At 50.2% G+C, this 21,421-nt stretch overlaps 1 protein-coding gene across 1 annotated transcript; it reads right to left on the minus strand.

Moving 5' to 3' along the window:
- Positions 1-4,084: 4,084 nt before the first annotated feature.
- AKR1B1 (aldo-keto reductase family 1 member B) lies at positions 4,085-20,891 on the minus strand. The gene is made up of 10 exons (XM_082846219.1): positions 20,776-20,891; positions 12,467-12,634; positions 11,616-11,732; positions 10,554-10,631; positions 10,127-10,249; positions 9,517-9,623; positions 9,114-9,195; positions 8,460-8,543; positions 6,712-6,794; positions 4,085-4,488 (listed from the first exon to the last, which is right to left on the minus strand). The coding sequence occupies exons 1-10, from the start codon at positions 20,839-20,841 to the stop codon at positions 4,446-4,448; spliced, it is 951 nt and encodes a 316-aa protein (XP_082702345.1). The 5' UTR covers positions 20,842-20,891; the 3' UTR covers positions 4,085-4,445.
- Positions 20,892-21,421: the final 530 nt, after the last annotated feature.

The raw sequence follows: 21,421 nt of genomic DNA on the forward strand, positions 1-21,421 counted from the left end.
ACCAAAGTGTTGCTTGGCTAGGCATGCCAATCTGAGCGTATATTCTTTTGAAATACCATTTGCACATTTGTAGTTACTTCTGAAATGCTTTCTAAACAATATGCAGTTCTAGGTTTGCAGTTTGTGGTAGCCAGCCTCCATGGTTTCCCAGTGAATGGGGTTGATCTTTGGTGGAAATGACGGTGTCTGACTTCTGAGGTTAGACAATGAAGACATTGTGGCTTCCACTTTGTGCACTCTTGGATCACTCACTCAGGGAGAGTCAGCCACCATGTCATGAACATTCCAGCAGCTTTATGGAAGGTACTCGTGGGGAGGAGCTGAGGCCTCCTGCCAATACCCAGTACTGACTTGCCAGTGACTGAGTGCGTTATCTTGGAATCAGATCCTCCAGCCTTAGCCGAGCCTTAGCATGATGAGTCCCAACCATCATATTTACTGAGAGACTCCCCCACCCAGAACTACCCAGGAAAGCTGCTCCGAATTCCTGGACTCCAGTAAGTGTGTGAAATAAGTGTTATAATTGTTAAAACACACACACACACACACACAAAAGAAAAACAAAGGGTTGGATCCCAAGGCTTTGAAATTGTGTTCCAGGGCCCTCCCGGCTGGGGGCTGTGTATGGGGGTAATAACTGATTTGGTTCCCAGCCTCCTCCCCGACTTAAACCACAGCAGCTCTGCCATCATCTAGTGTATATATTGAGGATACATAGCGGAGTTATTTTAAAGAAAAGAGTGCACTGCCAAAAATATGTTTGAAAACACTGGATTAGGACACACTAGCTTAGACGACCTCTAACAGCCTATGATTCCATCTATCAGTATGAAAAAAAAAAAACCTTCTTACAAACACATGGGCAGCATTTTCTTCAGGGCTCACTCGTCTTGCCGGAAAGCACAATCCCTGAGGTTGGAAACAAAAGTTCACACTGTGCTGCTCACAGATAAATGAATCAGGAGTTGCCCTTCCTGTGCATGAGGCTGGACAGGGTCCAGGCAGCGGAGAAAGAGCTGGTCCTGCAGAGGAAAGAGCCCCACACTGGACACAGCTCCACCCCCTGGGGCACCATCTAGAAACTGGGGGGGACAGTGGGTTTGCTTCTGTTGCCCACATTTTGTTATAATAATAATGACGATACTGACAACATCAACAATGATGACTAGCATGTATCGAGGGCTGTGTGCAAAGCCTGGGAGATGGGTTTCACACTCATGGCCTCGTTTAATCCTTATGACCCCTAGGAGGGAAACATTTGTAGATTGGGGTAGGTAGGTTAAATGATCCGCCAGACTCACAGATTAGGAAGAGCGAGCTGCAATGAAGATTCAGTCTGTCTATATTTATACAATTTTTTGCTACCATCTCACGTATTTTAGGCCACTAGTCAGAAATGAGCAGCCCCTCTTTGGGTCTGAAGTACACTGATTTCACACTAGGAGGTTTTCATAGTTAGTCATTATAAGCTCTTCATTCATCAACTCACTTGTACATGCGACTGCCATTACCAAGCGCCCACTGTGTGCCCAGGCACGGTTCTAGGCACTGCGGACACAAGAGTGAGGAAGACAGACACTGGTGTTCCCTCAGGCTTAGCTGGGAGTTGGGCTGGAGGAAGACCTGAGAAGCCAAACCCTGGGGAAGGAAGGAAGGGAAGCTTCCCTTCAGGTTCCTGAGCCCAATGTCTTCCTTGCAGTACAGCTAGAACATGCCTTCAAGGGTCAGAAAGACTAAGTGTGACCTGGAGCTGGACCCCAAGAACCTGAGCCTCCAAAGACAGTCCCCCTAGGAAGCCTTTCCGGGCTGAGCCCAACACAGCCAGTGCTCTTCCTGCTGGTGGTCCCCCCAGGGCTCTGCTGGCAGCTCCACCATAAGCGAGGGCGCCCTCCGTTAGCGAGCACCACAGACACTGCACTGAGACAGCTTGTTTGGGAATTGTGTCAACACAGAGGACACAGTTTCACGTTGAGAAACGTGAAATCAGACCTTGTGCTGTCTGCAATCAACCTGCGCCATTATTGTTCAGAGCAGATTTTCAAGTGTGAGTCTTAATCGCCCGTGAGAGTCAATCAAATTTTATTCCATCTTTCAGTTGGTCTCATTATCTTAACAATTCCACTCTTTGGCTGGAACTTTGTTTTGGTCAAATTCCAACTGTTCCACGAGTATATTTCGTGGCCCCAGCAGAGCTCCTCAAAGCAGGAACCTACACCCTTGTTCTGTAACTCCCACCGACTTGGCCCCTGCAGGGTCAGTACATTTGTGACCAGGAGTTTACCTGAGTCCTGAGGCTGGGATGCAACCCGCCCAGGATGGTGGAGGGGGGATGGGGGTGGGGTTAGTTCCCCAAAGGGAAGGGGGAAAGGGGCTCTCCACTGGGAATGCAGCATCTCTACCTATGGAGACCCTCTGGCGTCTATCTGCTCCAGCCTTATGCTGCAAATACTCCTCTGTCTTGTCTTCAAAATGCAGCCCCAGTCCTTTGTGACAGCTCTGATCCCTCTCCTCTTCCTTCACCCCAGGCAAGGGACAGTTCTTAGATATAATCGGAGGTCTTCTAGAAAGCAGGGAGGAGGGCTAGCAAAGGGCCCTTTATCTTGTTTGTGCTCCTGGCTGACTTCTCAATGGTCTTGTTTTGAGAGAATTTTTAAGCAGGGCTCTAGAAAGCAGGCATCTGATTTAAAATCTCTTACTAGCAATTACCCTAAAGTTTTTCCAAAGTGCACTTAAGCCAACTCTTGACTACCTGGAGAGATCGTTTGGGAACTAGATCGCAGAGGACTTGCCACAGATGTTAATGATAGTCTGCTCTTGGTGATTTAGAGGGTCACTGAAGAGGTTTGCAGTTTGACTTGGGATAAGGTGGGACCTGCCTATCCAGCAGTGGGGACTGGACCACAGTGACCAGTAGGTTCCAGGAAGCGAGGGGCCCAGGCAGTGAGCAGCGGCGAGTGCCTGGTGCTCTGTGCCCCCGACCTGGCTCTACTCCAGCTGATCAGGGGCTGGGCTGCTCTCCTGCATCCCTGGGTGAGACCCAGCAACCAATGTTGCCCAACTAAACGCTATCCATCCGACACATGGATAACCTGCAAAGCAGTTGTCACCTAACCACAGGGGCTATAATCATCCAACAAACAAAGCCAGGAGCAAAGCAACCTATCTTTGTAAAACTTGAAGTCAACACTTGTCTATCCGACCCCCTTTCCTGGCCTTTGTTAATTTAATTCTGGATAAGGAAACAGTATTAATTTTTTTAAAAGCAACAGCATTTGTAAAAGTAATACAAGGCCTTTACTTTTGTAACCCTATTTAAAGTATTCATCCATCTCTGCCACTTGAAGATACCAGCCAGAAAGAGGGCCCTCAGCAGAACCCGGCCATGCTGGCACCCTGATCTTGGACTACAGGCCTCCAGAGCCTTGAGAAATACATTTCTGTTGTTTAAACTACCCAGTCTCTAGTATTGGGCTGGCCAGAAAGTTCACTCTGCTTTTTCTGTAAAACCCAAACGAACTTTTTGGCCAACCCAATAGTTTGTTAGAGTGGCCCAAGCTAATACCAATTATTGATGCTTTTCTTCCCTCTGGTCCAGACAACGAGCTTCATGAAAGCAGTTTCTTGTGAGTGGTGCTGCTTAGTAACCATAGGACTTTGGCCTGCACAGGTAGGAGGCACAACCAAGTAATCTGTGAAACAACAAGTGGACTCGTGTTCTGGCTCGGCCGTAGAGCTGAGGCTCTCAGCCTTGGCTACACATCAGAGTCACCCAGGGATCCTGCAAACTCGTGATGCCCTGGGTACACCTGGACAAATGAGATCAGTTTCCAGGGATGAGGGCCAGACACGCTAGCATTCAAAACCTCCCAGGTGTCTCTGATGCGCAGCCAGGATGAGACCCAGACCCCTAAAGCTAAATGGGTGAAGTACCGAGGTGATGGGTCCCCACCTAAAAGTAAAGACACCAAGTCCTCCCTCCTGTTGCAGAGCTGAGTGGCCTGCTGGATGGGTATCAACAGGAGGAAGGTTGAGGGGCAGGGAAGGCGGTACCTCGTCTCAACAAACCAAAACAAAATAAACAGCGTCAAACTCGTAAGAGCACATTTTATTTGAGGCAAAGAAAAGTCTAGCTGAAAGGATTACAGTTCCAAGAAATCAAAATGCAATTGTTAGAGGCACTATTTTGATTTTGTAAATTCAATTTAGAAAAGGGTATTGGGTTGTGCTTTCCCCAGATGGACAAGAAGAAGGGCAAAGAAAACTGAAGAGACTTCTAATCTACTGATTCTGCTCTTCGGACCCAACACCAAGCTGGCTGAGCCCTCGTTGGTTCATCTGTAAGTCGCTGACCCACCGCTGAGGGACACAGGCCAAACTATACTACACACAATAAAAGTGAGGCGGGGAAAAGCAGGTCACCTGGGGAAGGGCAGGCACCCACAGCTTCAAAACTCCTCGTGAAAGGGATAATCCTTGTGGGCGGCACAGCTATCAGGAAAAAACAGAAACACATTACCTTTTGACGAAGAGACTTTGACCACAACAAACTTCAAAAAGTCAGCAATGGTGTCTCATTTAGGTAGAAAGAGAGGCCTCAGAGGGCACGAGCCTCTTCTGAGACTGCAGATCCTGGGTCTGCCCTTGGGCTCGTGGCCCACCTTCCAGTCCTCTGCCAGGGGGCTCTCATCCATCAGCACCTGTGTGATGGACACCACCCTCCCTGTGTGCCCAGCACTGTGCTTAGGGTGTGCAGGGCGGCAAGACACGATTCCTGCCGCCTGGTAACTCAGTCTAGTTGCAGGACCAGAGAGCACCTATTGCCTTAAACATTAAGAGGGTGATAATAACATAAGAGATGTTAACAAGTCTGCACACATGACACAGCAAGTGCTCCGAACACGTGGAACAAGAAGCCACTGTCACCTCCAAAACCTCCTGGTACCAGTGGGAGCTGAAGTGAGGCCAGGAGAGTAGTTGAGGATTTGCTACAGGAAACACAGGGAGAGGGGACAGGCTGGACGTTGAGCTGGGCGTGGACTGATGCAGGCGTACGTGTTGGCCAAGGTTCACAGCCCCATCTGCAGGGCCGATGGCCTGTGTTGGGAATGTAATGGCAATAGCGTTGGGAAGTCTGGCTGGGCAGAGTGTGAAAGGCCCAGGATGAACCCTGCTTGGGGCATACAACTCCAACTCAAATATTTAGGCAATTCAAAAGTTCCCCATGGATTTTTTTGTTTTGTTTTGGCATCCTATCAAACCTGAGAAATATAACACTGCCATTAGCCGCAGGGGCTCAGTATAGCGATAGATGCCAAACTGTGGCAATGTGGATGCACGTATGTATGTGTACATATGGTTAGAAAATGCTTCCTAGGTGACCCGGGGATGTTGCAGCCAGCCGCTCCCTCCCCGCTCCAATCCTAACCCATTAAACATCAGTGGCCACAGGATAATCTGACAGCTGTTTCTAGAACAGCACTAGAGAGTAGAAGGAGTCTATACATAAAGGGGCCGAACAGAAAACCCCTGTGGTTTGTCTGCCCTTCAATATGCTGCGTCAGCAGCGGGAAGGGAAAAGGAAACTGAACGAACGATCAGTGATTCTCAAAGCAGAACAGATGTAACTTGGCGACTGATTCACTTCTCTCTTCTCTCTCCCTTGCCCGCCAGATAAAAAACGATTTTCATGTCCAAAGGGTAAGCACCATTAACACAAACAGGATCATCAGAAAGGGCCAGTGGTAAACTCTGCCTCTGGCCTATTCCGAATCCGAGGCCACGCGTGGCAGCAACACACTCACAGGCATGTGCTTGAACGAAGCTCAGGAGAGAGTTATCGGCCAAGACGCAAACCTGGCGAACACCTGCCAGGGCGGTGGGAAGCCACCAGCGGTGCAAACCCAGAACTGGAGAGAGAGCAGAGGCTGGAAGGAGAGAGCTAGCACCCGAGCCGGCCTTAGGGAATGCTCAGATTTTGCTTAGAAGAGTAACTACTTGAGAAGAAGAGAAGAAACAGAGAAGTCGGACGATAAAAATCACGAGAGAGGAGGTTCTTAGTCTCCACTGTGAAGTGGGGAGATTCTTCTTGAAAGCAGAAAATGAGTTTTAAACTTTACGGAGTTAATGCAGTGGTGCAAACACGAAAAGAGAAAAAACAACCTTCCTTGTCATCTCCCTCAGATTCCACACTACAAGTCAGAGGGAATACAAGGAACCAGCGCATATATAGCTGGAGGGACCGAGTGATTCTCTCGGTCACATGGTTTAATCGCTGTCGGAGCTGAGCCCCAAGCACCATGGTCCTCCAACTAGAACCCTTTCATTAGTCATTAGAGATGAAGAGTCACATGCAAATTTTTCCAAGAAGGCGGGGCACGCGCCACCTGGGATCATCTGGTTTCAGATGTGCCACTAGAATTTGAAAATTAAAAGTCAATATATGTGGTTACTGCAGGTTAGGCCAACAGTGCATGGGAGCGGGAGAAGACATCTAGGGCAGAGCTCCCTGCATTTCCCGGGGGGCTGAGTGCGGCTCAGCTGACACACTATAAATGTTTCCTGCTGTACACGGAGGAGAAGGCAAGTTAACAGGCAAGGTAACATGCACAAGTCAGAGCCGCTGCAATAGCAGGACTTGGACAGTAAGGCCTCCAGGAGTTATTCTTTCATCTGCAGCACCTGATACCCTCCTGGGGCTCTCCCGGGACTCACCTCACCAAGGCACAGACCCTCCAGTTCCTGTTGTAGCTCAGTAAGGTGGTCATATCCGCACTGCTGAGTTCAAAGTCAAAGACCTAAAAAGAAAAAAAAGAAAAAAAAAAACAACCTTCCAATAAGCTCTGTAAACAGCTATCAAACACAGAATAGGGAAGCATACAAGCAGCTCCAGGAAGGATCACTGGTGAGATGTTGCCTGGAGTGCGGAGGGGCAGGAAGGTAGACTAAACTCAGAGAAAGTTTCTCACATGACTATTCAGAGAACGCACATGTTTTGTCTGGGTACTATGTGAACAATGAAAACAGACCTTCCCTTCCAGAACCTCCGAACAAAATGATACTTTTTCTTCCACTTACTTCTTCCATTCATTTCAAAACCTCTGCCGACCGCTTCCACTGTGATAAGCACCAGGGGGAATACAGTGATGGGTGAGAAGTGTCTTTGCCTCAGTTTACAATGAAGCAAAGGACGAGGTAATTCAACAGCTATGCTACAGGGAATAATTAGCTGCGCGCTGCAGGAAAGAGGCTCCACAAAGCACGCAGGGAATCCAGAGGAATCAGGAAGGAATTCCAGCTGGGAAGCTGAAGGATGTCGTCAAAGGAGATGCCATTTGAGATGGGCCTAAGAAGCCAGATAAGGTCTTGACAGACAGAGAAGACGAGAAAGGCGTATCAGGTGGAGAACTTTGCCTACCCCAGGACCAGAGGAGGGCCCTCAGCTTGGATGATCGCGGAATGTGCAGAAAGAAAGCCTGCTACATACTCTGTGATCACAACCGTGCAAAAATGTGCAGACTACACAGTAAGATGCAAAATAATTATGTTAGTACTAGAGATTAGCCATTTTATAATGTTTCTTTTCTAACACCCTGAAAAAATAAAATATGAAACAAAAAATGCATCTCTAGCAGGATATGTGTTTCTCGTGGTCACCGTTTTACCACTTTATTTATCTCCTCCACCCTCCCCAGGCCCCAGGGACCAGCAGCACGTGTTACAGCCACAGCCTGGCCAGTGGAACAGGCAAAAATCAGCTGCTTGCTATGGAAACAAGAGCTGCTGGGAACCAGGGCTCAGGTGAAGACAGAGGGGGTCCGGGCAGAGTTGCTCTGCTCAGTGACAGCAGAGGCTCACAGGCGCAGGGACCCTCCCGGAGAGCTCTTCTCCCAGCCCAGCCCCCAACACTGGTATGAGAGGCAGGCAGGCAGGGGGTGCCAGGAGGTCTGCTCTGCTCTGGCAGGTGCTCGGAGAGAACACCTCACTGGTGCCCTGGAAGGTCTCTGCAGGCCTCGGACGTATCAGCACAGCAGTGTTTGCTGAGTGCGTATGAAGGTACCAGGCATTGCGTGAAGCCCTTCGGTGCATCTTTTTTAATCCTCATGACAACTCTTGAAATAGGTACTATTTTACAGATGGGGAAACTGAGGCACAGTAACTAACGGAGCCCTGAGGCAAACCCAGGCAGCATCACTCAAGAGCAACATTTCTCGGCAAATGATGAGTTCCCCGAGGAGCCTCAGCACAGGTGTGTGCATGCAGAGCAGGGGCCCGAGGCCCAGGGCCTGCCGGGTGTAGCACCGCCTCCCAGAGGAACCACTGTCCCTAGTCCGCGGTGGGCTCCCTGCCACTCCAAGAGGAGATGGGGCGGGGTGGGCACACACATGACAATCCAGAGGCCCTGTGAAGAGCTGGCCCCTCCTCCACCGAGAAGACCCTGGGCCGACCAGCCAGGACCTTACCTGGAAGTTCTCAGCAATGCGTTCAGGTGTCACAGACTTGGGGATCACGATCAAGTTCCTCTGCATGGGAAACCGGATCAGAACCTGTGAACAGAGGTGCCGAGTGTGTCCGTATACCAGGAGCTCTACACTTTCATCTCACCTAATCTTACACACCCATCACCTGGAGAAGGAAACCCCAGAACTTCACAGCGAGGAAACCGAGGCTCAGAGGTGATGGGGTCATGCCCAGCAAGGGGGAGGGGAGACACTCAGGATCTGACCCCCGAGCCCCGCTCTCAGCCTCCTTGCCACGTGCTTCCGCATCTCCCGGGTACATTACTCCCTGTCTGGGAACTCGCTCTACCACTTGGGAGCGCTCAGCTGATCACGAGTGTCCTTCTATGAGTATAGAGACGGGTGTTCCCAAACAGTGCTGAGGCTGACCCTCGTGCCAGCCCTCGGAGGTAGAAGGGCAGGTCCGATTATCCCCAGACCACACGCAGTCTTCTAAGTCCCTTTCCACCACACACTCCAGGACCCGAGCCACACGTCCAGGGAGCGCTCGACAGGGCTCGGTCACTCTCCCCACCCCCACCCCCCGGCTAATGGGAACCACCACCACGAATGCAGGAAGTTCTGGGAACAGTCATGAGCGCCTGGAAATGGCTGTACCTGGGCTGTGGTTTTATTGTGTTTGTCTGCAATCGCTTTGATCCTGGGATCCTCCAGTAGGGAAGGGTCCTCGGGCTTGGCCCTGGAGACAGAAACACGGTCTGCGTGAGCAACCATCATCGCCACCACTCCAGGCAGCCGTCAACCCTAACCCTAACCCTCATCGACCTTGGAGGGCAGCCTGCCTGTCTTCTGATTCAGAGCTCAGTTACAAACTCCCAACCCGCTGGAAAAAGAGTAGGCATCTCGCTACTGGAAACACCAACCAGGAGACCCAACAGGAGGCTCCTGGGGAGGTCTGCCCATCGGCCCCAGAAGCACTTTCCTTGATGCTGGATTTTTCTCTGCAGCCATTTCTAATCGTCACTAGCTGACAAGAGAACACAATCCCGTGGAAACTCACCAGGGCCTGTCAGGAGAGCCAAGGGGACTGTAGGCAGTCACTACGATGCCTTTGGACTGGCAGTACTGGATTAACTTCTCCTGAGTGAGGTACGGGTGGCACTCGACCTGCAGATACAAACAGGAGGGCTGATGGTGCCACTGTGGGCAGGGGCCATGGGACACACAGGAAGTCTCCCCATGCTAAGCCCTTCCCTCCCAGACATAAAGTTATATGTAACCAATGTCCCAACTCCTAGATAAGCTGTTAACAACTGTCTCTGTTTCCCAGCAACTGTCCTTGACATTAACGAGAATAATCTTGTTACTGTCGCCATGGGCCCTGAGGGTTTTTCTGGCTTTGGCCATTTATCAACTGTGACAGGTCTGAGGATCTCAATGTCTGCACACAGCTCATCTCAGGACCGAGTCTTCACAAGGCAGGCTCAAACCCGTTCCCTCCTGCAAGTTTCACTCCCAGATGTGTCACTATCTTTCTGAGCCATAAATCAGGACTCTGCCGGCGTCCAGGGACCTGCCTCCCGGCTGCGCCCCAGGTGACACGGACAGAAAGTAACTGCTAGGATCACACAGTAACAAACAGGCACAGTGGCTTCCCTGCCGGACGTTACCTGGTTCACCGCCGGCTTATATTTTAAGCCAGGTTTGTTTAAGATCTTCTCCACCTGGAGATGGTTGAAGTTGGAGACTCCAATAGCCTTCACCAGCCCTTCGTCCACCAGCTCTTCCATGGCCTAGAGACCAAAGAGGGTCTGCCTGCTGCTGACATGTGCCCAAAAGGACAAGGGTCAGAAGCACCTCTCGCACCAGACACCTTACCAGGTCCTGCCCTATTTGGTGATAGCAAATGAGATCTTTGGGAAGACAAGAGGCACCAAGACAAAAGCCAGGTTGGCTTTAATGAGACAGGAAGAGCAAAAAACAGAGAGTAACAATTACAGCGAAAGAAATGGCAGAGCTGGGTATTCACACCTGGCCCCTCGCAAGGAGACTGGGGAGCTGGCAAGGAAGGGGAGGCCGAGCCAGGGGCTGCCTTACCGTCCAGGTGTCCACAAAATCGCTGTCACTGGGAACCACGTTGCCGTCCCCATCCAATGGGAAAAAGTCCTTCCCAGGCTGTGGTAACAATCAAAGACAATCAGTGACAGCCCTGCGTAGATCTGCTGGGGGAGCTGCATCTTTGAAAGCAAAGTTCTAATACAATTATTCTAAGCTACAATGGCTGGCTACGGTTTTAGAGGATAATCAAGAGCAAATCCATGTCAGTGTGAAGAAGAAACGGCAGACAACTCCGGGGCTGGTGCTGACCATCGGGTGGAGATGGACAATTCTCGGTCAGTGAGATGAACCCCGCTGTGGATGGCAGTGTGTGCATGGGCAGGGAGGACTCAGGGCCAGGATTCACAGGGCCCATGTCCTGGCTGGATCCAAACCTACAAAACCACCACCTCACCGAGCCTTGCCAGCTTACTGTGAAAAACAAAGGTTGAAAGTAAGGCCCCGATATACCACAGGGCAATAAAATAAGAGTTACAGGGTAAAAACCTGCATGCCTTCAAGCTGGTTGACAAAGCAGAAAACTGAGCCCCGTGGCTAGAAGGGAGGCAAAGGACATAATAGCTCTAGAGCTTTCTGTGAAGAGGCAGGCTGCCAAGGTTTACCCAGCTCCCGCAGGATGGGGTGTGTGTGGAATGTAGAAACACGCACAAACATGTACAGGGTATGAATGGGTATGTGTGTAGGTGCCTGAGGCAGGGGGGAGGGGCAGTCACTGATGACATCTTATGGCCATGGGCAGGAGTGTCACCTGAGCCATGTTCACTGTCACAAAGTTTCAAGTTATACGATCACCAAATGACAAAGAGCAGCATTCTTCAAACTCTGAAACGTGCATGTAAGTCACCTGAGGTTCAGATTCAAAGGGCCTGGGTGGGGCCTGAGACTGAGTTCTCACAAGCTCCCAGGTGATGCCATTGCTGCTGGTCCAGGGACCATACCTTGAGCAGAGCAGCCAGGACACACACAGACTGTGTACCTGCTCACGACCTGCTAACAGGAGAGGGTGATGCCACAGGCGACACCTGAGCCCCGGGTACCTACCTTGAAGCCAGTGGGCCAGTGAATAAGGTAGAGGTCCAGGTAGTCCAGCTTCAGGTCGCTGAGTGTCTTCTGGCAGGCGCCTTTCACCAGGTCCTTCTCATGGAACGTGCACCACAGCTGAAGCCAGCGAGAGAAACAAGTCTTACCCTGCGTGCCGGAAGCGCTTTCCCGGCTGGGAGCCAGACAGCTCGGGGACAGAGAACTTGCTTTCCTCTCCCCACAACCCACCCACTGCACTGTGACGCTGTAAACAGTGGGGAGGGAGATTCCATTTCACACGTGGATCCTAACTCTTCCAAAGGAAGGGAGGGTGATCAGATCAAGGAAACCTTTCACAAGGACCAAACTGAAGGCAACAAGTAGAATGGACAGGTCAGCAAGCCAGCCCCAGGCTCCAAACATGAGCTCTCTGGCCTACTCTCCCACAGGCTGGTCTTCGTGGGGCCAGCCTCACCCTCCCACCCGGTGTCCTTTGGGCACCACCAGCCTCTGGGTGAAAGACAGTGGCCAGCGGCGGAGATCAGTCTGCAGGTGGGAACCAAGTACTGTCCTCAAAGGTAACTCCCTGGAACGGGGGCGCCAACCCACAGCTTTGGCCGCATCAGCAAGGGGCTCCAACCAATGGGTCCGGGTGGAATGACCATCCAACAGACAGGTGGCCACAGACGGGCGAGCCCTAGAACCCCCATGGCCTTGAGTCAACACACCTCCCCTGGAAGAACTGCCTGCCAGGTGATAACCGCAGCTGTATTAGGAGGCCCCAGAGCGTGGTCGTGGCCCCTAAGCTAATGCTGCCCCTGGATGAATGTGGACAAGAACCCTCCCTCAGGCTCCCCTGCAGAGCGGGGCACCTTGCTGACGATGAAGAGGTCCTCACGCTTCACCACCTTCTCCTGGAGCTTCTCCTGGATGGCCAACCCCACCTCGTTCTCGTTCTGGTACACGTGGGCACAGTCAATGTGACGGTATCCAAGGTCAATCGCTACCTTCACAGCCTCCGTCACTTTGCCCGGAGGGGACTGAAAGAAACAGGAAATGGAAGGCATGGGGATAAAACCAAAAATGAAACAAAACACACAGTGTGCACACAAACCAGAAGCAAGGGCAGCAGGAACCCACTGCTCCTCAGGGGCTCCTGCTTCTTTTAAGGCTAGCAAAGGCAGGCCACGGTAAGTGTCTGAACATCCCGAGGTGAGATGCAATGTTGCTTCATTTTAGGAAAATCTGATCACCACTTACTAGGAGCACAGATCACCTTAATTAGATGGGCCAAAGCCTCTCCCTTCCTTGTTTCTTCAGAACCCATTGACGGTATAAAAAATCCCCCACTCTCTGGATCTATTAGGTTCCCAAGACAATAAGGGATACCGTTTCCTTCAAACAGCTCAAAATATTTCAAAAGCGCTGTAAATATTCACTCCAATTCCCGTTTGGTTCCTGAGTTCCGTGAGTGAATGCCTAGGATTTATTTTCTCCTTCCACTCGTGGATTCTGGTATTGGCCATCACTTGTTTTTAAGCAGTTTTGAGTGTATCAAAGTCAGGAACATTACTGGTGCAGATTCAAAGGCCTGTGCTCCAATCTCACTGTGTAAGAATCTGCTTTAAGAGGTGGAGGTGGGAGGTGCGCCCTCAGAGGTATTAGCGGACAGAAATGAGTTGACAGGAGGGGGAAATGGGAGCTGTGGAAGACCACCATATGGCTTGTGGTCAGAGCGGCAAAAAGACTGAATGCCGCGCCTGCCCTGACCATCTGCGCGTCTGAGTGAGCAGGACAGGCGTGGGGAGCGCCCCCAGCACCCAGTCTGGCCGCACAGACATCTCCGCGATGCTCCTCTCAGACCAGAAAGGTGGAAAGCAAACGCGTGTGCATCAGACTGTTGCATGCACACAGCGCATTCCTCTGGAGAGCTGGGGTAGAAAAGAATGACCAGGAAAACTCCCCAGGGCCATGAGCAGCTGCAGACATCTGCTGTTTTGACATCGGCTGTTGTGAACAGGCCAGGGCAGAGGAGCGGGGGACCCTCGCCCAGCTCTCTGGCCACCACGGAGGGAGTAGGGGGCGTGGACAGGCGATGCTGACCTCAGGTATGAGATCAGAAAACATCTTCAGACAATCTGGCAACCTCCTAGCTCCCTGGAGGACCCAAGAAGCTACACCTGCAGCCTTCCCCCCCACCCTTCTCGGTTAAAGGAACAGAGCAGGGAAACCCTGGCATAACCAGAACGGAGTAAGTACCACGGCCTCCTTGTGGCGTCCTGGGCACAGCTGCTGATGAGAGCAGAGCAGAGCACACCCCTCCCCAGGAAAGAGAGCAGGTAAGGAGACCCAGCCAGGGAACTGGCTGCCGGCGCGCGTCAACTCTCTTCAGGCTTGATGACGCCCTGACTGGATTTCTCTGTGGGCCTGTACTGTGCCAGTCCAGCACCTCACTGCCCCCAACCATGCGCAGAGGGGCAGGAACCTTTCCCAGGCCCAGCGCAGCCACACGCTGCATCTGCCACAGCGACTGGCGCAGGGCCAGAGACATGACCCCAGCCAGGCCCATGAGAATCAATCTTCGGACTTCAGCTGATGCTACCAAGACAAGATTTTCTTCTGCTGGGGTCCCGGTGCTGGAAGCATGTGAGCCAGGAGCTGCTAGAGGAAAGTGGGGTTGAGGGACAGATGAGGGTTGGTGAGAGACGGCTCCTGGGCACATCTTCTATAGCCTTGAATCTGGTACACCTGACATCATTTGGTAAGTCAATGAATCCCCACCCGGACACATTTTTTTTCCTGCTGAAGATTAAATTGGTTATTCAGTGCCTTGGAACCGGAAGACTGCAGAGTGGGATAATCAAGGCTGCTGAACAATTGACAAAAAAACTTAAAAACACGTTCTTGTGATGTTTTTATAGAGAAGCCAAGGACAGAAATGACCTTCAAAAGGTCACGAAGAAGCTACAGCTCCCTGACCCTTCCCTGGACAGAGGGCTGATAAGCGAGAGAAGCACGTGCTGGGAAGCTAAGCCCAAACTGCTTTCAAAGGGGAAAGCAAAGCAGAAGCGAGGACTGTCACGCATTTTACAAATTAAATTTGTACAAGCTGTGGCAATTCATAAAAAGACTCTTGCGAGCAGGTGCTACATGCCGGCCTCCCCTTTTCAGAGACGGCTTTGCAGCAGTGGGGACTAAGGCTGCCTGCGGCCGCCGGCTCTGTGTACAGCCGGAAACCAATGGCTCTCACCTGGGCTGGGCAGGCCAGGCCCGCCTCTGGGACAGGCATGCCGGTTGCGAGAAGGCTTGTGCCAGGGCAGATATGTAACAAAATGGAACCTGCCCCGTGTGGTGTTTAGCCCACAATGGCTCAAACTGAAAATAACAACAGCTGCCATTTGTGATGGGTCAATTTTCACTAGTTTTAAACGTATTATTGAATTGAACCTTCACCACGACCCTGGTAGATACCGTTATCTCTGTGGATAAGGGAACTAAGGTGCAGAGAGGTTACGAAACTGGCCATGATGGTGCAGTAAGATGTCAGGATTCAAACCCTGGCACGAGGACCTGAGAGCCAGCCTCTGCTGAGAGGTCTGTGTACTCTGGGGTGGACCCCAAGAGGCTGTGAGGCACTGGTCAGGGAGAGGACAAGTCTCCTGGGCTTGGAAAATCATCCTCTGAGATGAAAATCTACCAGAATCCACAAACTATGTTCAATACTGTCTCAATCAAGAGCCCTTCCCACAGAGACTAAACTAACCTCCCTCATCACTTTAAGATACGGTAAAAAATGACTCAATAAACTTGGGAATGCTAACATACAATTACACCATCTCCCCATCCCATGTCCACATTGAAAACTGCCCATGGAAGGCAGGGGTCCAGACTGAGACTTTGAAAAGAAAACAAATCGTAAAGATCTGTTTCCATACATCTAATAGGAAATCTGCAGAAAACCAGTAGAGGAAACACCCAAGTTATAAATAACCAGATTATACAAAGCCTTTAAATTTATTTTAAAATAATAATAATACAAATCCTACAGACAAAATCATGTTTGAAATTCATTTCTGCCACTAATCTGCCCTGTGACTCGGCCACAGGCACCTATTCCCATTCCCCTCAGACCTTACAGCTCCAAAGCTCTAGCTTGGGTAGCAACTTGATGATGTTCTGGGCTGACGGCAGCAAGTGACAGTGGTGACAAGTCCCTGCCCCTGAGGCCCCCATCAGCTTCACAAACTGAGCCTATTTTCTTTTCATATAACACTCCCAGGAAAACTACTGTCAGTCTCTCTCTCTCTCTCTCTCTCTCACCCTTTAAAAACCTCATCATCTTCCACTTTGCTTGTAGCCCATGCACGTTACTTTAATATCCCTCCCTCTATTCCCTCTGCAAGTCAAAAACAAAAAACAACAACAAAAACACCACAGATCCAAAAAAGAAAGGTTATAAAACAATGTCATTGGTAAAAACAAAGTATCTCAGAGATTTAATCCTCTGCAGTTTTAACATGGGGATTTCTGGGAGGAAAGGACTGTGTCCTTTCAGACATTTTTTTTTTTTGAAATTTTCTCTAGTTAGCAGGTATCGCTTTTGTAATGAAGGAGGTGGGTAGGGAACAAAGGAAATTTCACTTTGGGGAAGAAAAACCATCCTGGGTAAGAAGTATGAGAACAGTGTGCCAATGGTAACCCTGGAGCAAGAAACAGGTAACCATAACTTTTTTATTTTTTTATTTTTTTTTTAATTTTTGGCTGCATTGGGTCTTTGTTGCGGTGCACGGGCTTCTCATCGCGGTGGCTTCTCTTGTTGCAGAGCACAGGCTCTAGGCACGTGGGCTCAGTAGTTGTGGCTCGCAGGCTCTAGAGAGCAGGCTCAGTAGCTGTGGCACACAGGCTTAGTTGCTCCGCGGCATGTAGGATCTTCCCGGACCAGGGCTCGAATCCGTGTCTCCTGCATTGGCAGGCGGATTCTTAACCACTGCGCCACAAGGGAAGTCCCCAACCATAACTTTTGATGTGAACTTAGATTAATAAAGAAATAGGGCATCAACCTCTAAGGCCTTATAAACTAACATATTCCGGAAAAGCTGTCACTGAAAAACACTGTTTAACCTCTTCTGATTAAACCAGCTTTTCTTCAGAGAAACTCAACCTGCATTTAAGAGAAACTAAGCTTATTTCTTATTATTGGTTTTGTTTAAAAACTAGTGATGTCACAATATAATTTTGTTTTTCATTGTAAATATAAAGCATTTTAACTAGATGCATGTTAAACAGACATCTGTGATCTAATTTCTCAAAATGTATTCCAGGTTCCAATTACTTTACTTAGAATCTTCTGGAAGAGGAGTTGGCAAACTTTTTCTGAAAGTGGCCAGACAGAAAATATTTTAGGCCTTATGGGCCAAATGGTCTGTCATAACCGCTCAACTCTGCTGCTGGAGCAGCACAAAAGCAGTCATAAAAGACATGTAAAGGAATGAGATGTGTTCTAATAAAACTTTATTTACAAAAACAGGCTGTGGCCTGCGGTTTACCAGCCCCTGAGCTGCTGGAAGAGCATACAAAGAAATGGGGATTAGGCAACAGTCCCAGCCTTGATTTGTCCTAACTCCTATTCACAAATAACATTCTGGCTTCCAATTCAGCCCCTCCGTAATAAAATATTCTGATATTGAACGCAGATATTCTGGGGACGAAAAGGGTTTCAGCCCCTGCTCTAATTTAATCAGTTGACAATACAGTCCCGATCGACTTGGGGTAAACCTGAGCGAGCTGGGCCTGCTCGCCTCTCGCCTGCCCTGTGCTTACACACAACGCTCCCACTCCGCACAGCTGGGAGACCTGGATCTGGCAGCTTTGTATCAACAAGGCTTAAAATCTGCCACACTCGTAGGACTCCAACAACATAAGCATCTGGCAGAACCCTGAGAATGGCAACAATGTGCAATTTTTCACGGCAACAGAGACGCTTTTCATTGTTTGGTGCAGAGAAGCCAACCTCACTTGGCTTATCGTGTTCAACTATGTCCAAATTTATTTTACAGTTTAATAATGTAAACCACAATTTCCAATGATAAAGAGCATTCTGCTGAAGAATCTCTTTCATTGCCTTATCACAGGACAACAGTCAATTCTGGCTATGGTTTTTACACCAAAGCTCATAAACTCGGTTTGGCAACAAACACAGACCAACTTATGAAACCAAGATTAACTTCCTCCCGCTCAACATGAATCAATCTGTCCTGAATTCCGAGACATCACTGTCTCCACCTGGTTGAGATGGGGATGGAGCAGGAATGGCCCTGGGCAGGCAGGTCTTATTTAAGTATCTTTGCCCTTGAAGAGCTCCAGGTGTAGGCCTGCAGGGAGATGAGGCTTGTGAACTACTGTTTTAGCTCCAGTGCCAGCACCTCTGCCCTCTCCCCTCTTCCCCAGGCCGGGATCTCAGGCCATCATGAGCTTGCCTTGAGTTCTTTCTCAGCATTTTCTCCTATTCTTAAAGGGAGTGATATCACCCTCACAGAGGCAAAAACTGGTTTATCGGTGGCAAAAAAAAATCTTAGCTTATAAAACGGTTTGTGGCCCGCCAAAGAGCCAATGGACACAGACAGATGTACAGTCTATCTGTGATGTTGAACTTTACGGCGGGGGCGGGGGGTGCGGCTAGAAATTAGGGAAAAATGTCTCAAAGGCTCCTGGGTGCAGGCAGATACAGAGATAATGGAAAAGAGATGGAGAAACTCTATCTCCATTCCTAGGTTTTGAGTATGTGGGTGAGTTACAATGGCCATTTACCATCAACTTTTCAGCTAGGGCCAAACATTTATCAGCAACAGGACACTGGTCAGCATCAGAAGTAATCTCTGTTTTAGTCGCTTCCTGGCAATACAATGCTCATGGCTTATTTACCGTCCATTGGGGACGTCAAGCTTGCCAAGGGAAACTGCCTCTAAGCCACATGGGCTCTGAGGCAGAGATGCTCTCCCATCGGCCTGAAACTTTCACCTCCAAAGAGAGAATGGAGAGTGTGAGGACCTTCAAAGGAACAGTGATTGGAGACTCCCAGAGCCCCGCCAGGAGTCTGAAGGATACAACACAGCCACCGTCACATGGAAGATCCACAGGAACGAGGTGCTGCACCCACTCCCAGAGCCTCCCCCAGTTCTCACAAAGATAAGCAAACGGTATTTAGGTAACCCCATCTTTGTCCAGCATCTGTGAAGGAATATATACACACACACACAGGGGAAGGGTATTAAAACACTATTCATGTACCTTTTTTACTTGAAAAAAAAAAAAAAAAGGAAATCTACTCCAAGCCCATACTTATACCATTTCACTGTCACCTCCCCTACCACGCCTCTACACAATTCTGTACAACATCTCCTCGCCGCCCCCAAAATCTAGTTTATCTTACTTCTTCGTATTAATTCAACACATATCTTTAGGGCACCTACAATTTACCAGGCACCCTGAGCAGTGCTGTAAATAGCTGTGACCAAGGTAGACGCTACCCTTGCCCTCAATGAACTTAGTCTGCTGGAATGAATGACCTAAATGTACAGACGTACAGAGCTAGCTTAACTAAATATACAGCTTTGGGGTTGGTGGGGGAGTGTTAAGTGCTCAAGCAAATGATTCAAAACCCGCTTTTATCAACTTTTACTCCTTATTTACCCCAGCCTCGTGATTTTGAAATGATGAACCTAAGGTCAGGACCATAATTTCTGAAACCGCGAGCTTAGAATCAAAATATTGGAATGCATCCCACCCAGTAAGGTTTAAGTATTGTTTTGTGGAACTTTTGTTCCAGTTACATGTGATGGTGGTTCACCATCGTAAAAACTGTAATTTGCCATTGCCAACAAAGTGTCTGTTCACATCCATTCCAAGAGAATAACCTGTGACAGATGTAATTTAACTTGGTACAATGGTCATAATTCAATTACACCCTTAGAGCCACCATTGGGCTTTTGGAAGGAAACACAAGTCACATATACGCTGATCACTTTGGCCAAGAAACACTTTCTGTGTGAGACAACTCTACGACCCTGTATTCACCCTTATATTTACAAATTTTCAACTGCAGGTTTTCGGGTTGAGGTAAGCACCATCCGCTGCTCTATTTCAAACCATTCCACGGCGCCCTCAATCCATGCAGTGTTTTCTTTTCCTTGTCTGTGTGTAAATAACCAATGCCCAATCCTATATTCAAAGTTCCAAGGAAAACCCTGGTCACAGCTGTGCAATGTAATATACAATACCCGAAACTAACGTATAAGCGGCTTAAAATTATTGGGTTTCCCTCGGCGCCCATAATACCACCCCTCTGCGCTAATTTTCAGATACTCAGATTACCCTTTTTACTCCTAACCGTTTCTTGGGGACTCTGTGCACAGATTTCAGTGGTACCGAGGTCTCCGAAGAGTTTTACTACTGAGGGCAGCTCGCAGTTTTGCACGGGCGGGAACCTCCCGGCCCAGATTCTCCGCCCAGCACACTACACCCCGAGAGGCACGCCCGGCTCCGGGGGGCTCAGTGGCTCGCGTCTGGGGACGTGTAAATAGACGGGTCCTGGGCAAACTCGTGCCGCCTAACTGAATCACCTGCAGTCTCCGAGCTTACCTTGGGACGCTTATTCCTGAGGGAGCAAAACCGGATACGATTAAGGACAAACTATTTCGAAGAAAGACAAAGGAGCGGGTGTAAGAGGTGCCGTTAAGCGAGGGACGCCGGAGCCCAAGGCTGTTTCCCCTCCATCTCTCAGGCCCCGCCCCCGACCTCCATCCTCGGGGCCACAGCGGCGGGGACACGGGAAGCCCCCTTCGTTCGGCGCCCCGTTAGTGACTTTCCAGCTGGGATAGGATTCAAAGTGCGGCCCGCGGGTCCCAAGCACCAGGGGTTACAGGGTCGGCAGCCAACGAGGCGTTCTCAAGCCCCCCACGCAAGGCCCCTGGGCCGAAACCGCTGGCCAGCGCCCTGCCCGCCTCGGCGTCCAGGTTCCCGCGCTGCAGGCCCGACCCCGCCGGGGGCCCGGCCAGCCCGAGCGTGGCTCCTCCCAGGCGGGGCGTCCGAGGCGGGGTCGCTCAGGGTCACTGTAGGTCTCTTCCCGCCCCAGGCCGCGCCGAGCCTGAAGCGAGCCCCGGACTGCGCTCCTCAGGGCACCTACCTTCCAGGTGCCCAGCCCCAAGATGGGCATCTTTGCGCCGGTGTAGAGCACGAGGTGGTTGGCCATGACTGCTGAGCTCCGCTGACTCCGACCAGAGGACCATGCAGCGTAGGCTGTAGCGCGGTCCTTTATATAGCCCGTGAGGCCCGCAGAAGCGGCGGGTACGGTAGGCGCCCGGCTACGCAAAGGCAGCTTCTGATTGGCCCGCCCGCCAATCAGGACGCAGCGCCTCTGTTAGCCCGGGGTGGGGTGGCTCTGCCGGGAAGCTCCTCCTGCTAGGTCCTAGCGGGACCGGATTCTTTTCTAGCCGTTGGTTCGCCCACGCCCCGCGCGGCGCAGCTGGCTCAGCCAACTGCTGTGGAGCGTGGAAACGCGAATGTTTTAGCAAAAGTAACAGACTTCTCATAAATAAGTAGCCTGGGAAGGTTTTTTTTTTCATTTTTTAAAAGAGCGCATATGGGTACATTTGTCTATTGTTCAAGACCAGTATCGTGCTCTTTGGGAATGTGACCAAAGCCGGGTCTTTAACGTGTAGGAACACACAGACTGCTGCTGTAGTTTAGCACACTTTGCTCTTAGAAAGGTGCACGCCAGAGAAGTGGCTTGCAATCTTGCTACAAAACATCACCTGGAGATTAGGGTTTGT

The sequence above is a fragment of the Leucopleurus acutus genome (genome assembly GCF_964270905.1).
Source record: "Leucopleurus acutus genome assembly, chromosome: 9".
NCBI lineage: Eukaryota > Metazoa > Chordata > Mammalia > Artiodactyla > Delphinidae > Leucopleurus > Leucopleurus acutus.

Coding starts and splice junctions, on each gene's coding strand:
- AKR1B1 (XM_082846219.1), bottom strand. CDS start 20,841: ATGGCCAACCACCTCGTGCTCTACACCGGCGCAAAGATGCCCATCTTG. Junction 6,795..8,459: donor GCATTGCTGAGAACTTCCAG/GTAAGGTCCTGG, acceptor TTTTCTTTTTAG/GTCTTTGACTTTGAACTCAG. Junction 4,489..6,711: donor AGGGTCTGTGCCTTGGTGAG/GTGAGTCCCGGG, acceptor TTTTCCTGATAG/CTGTGCCGCCCACAAGGATT.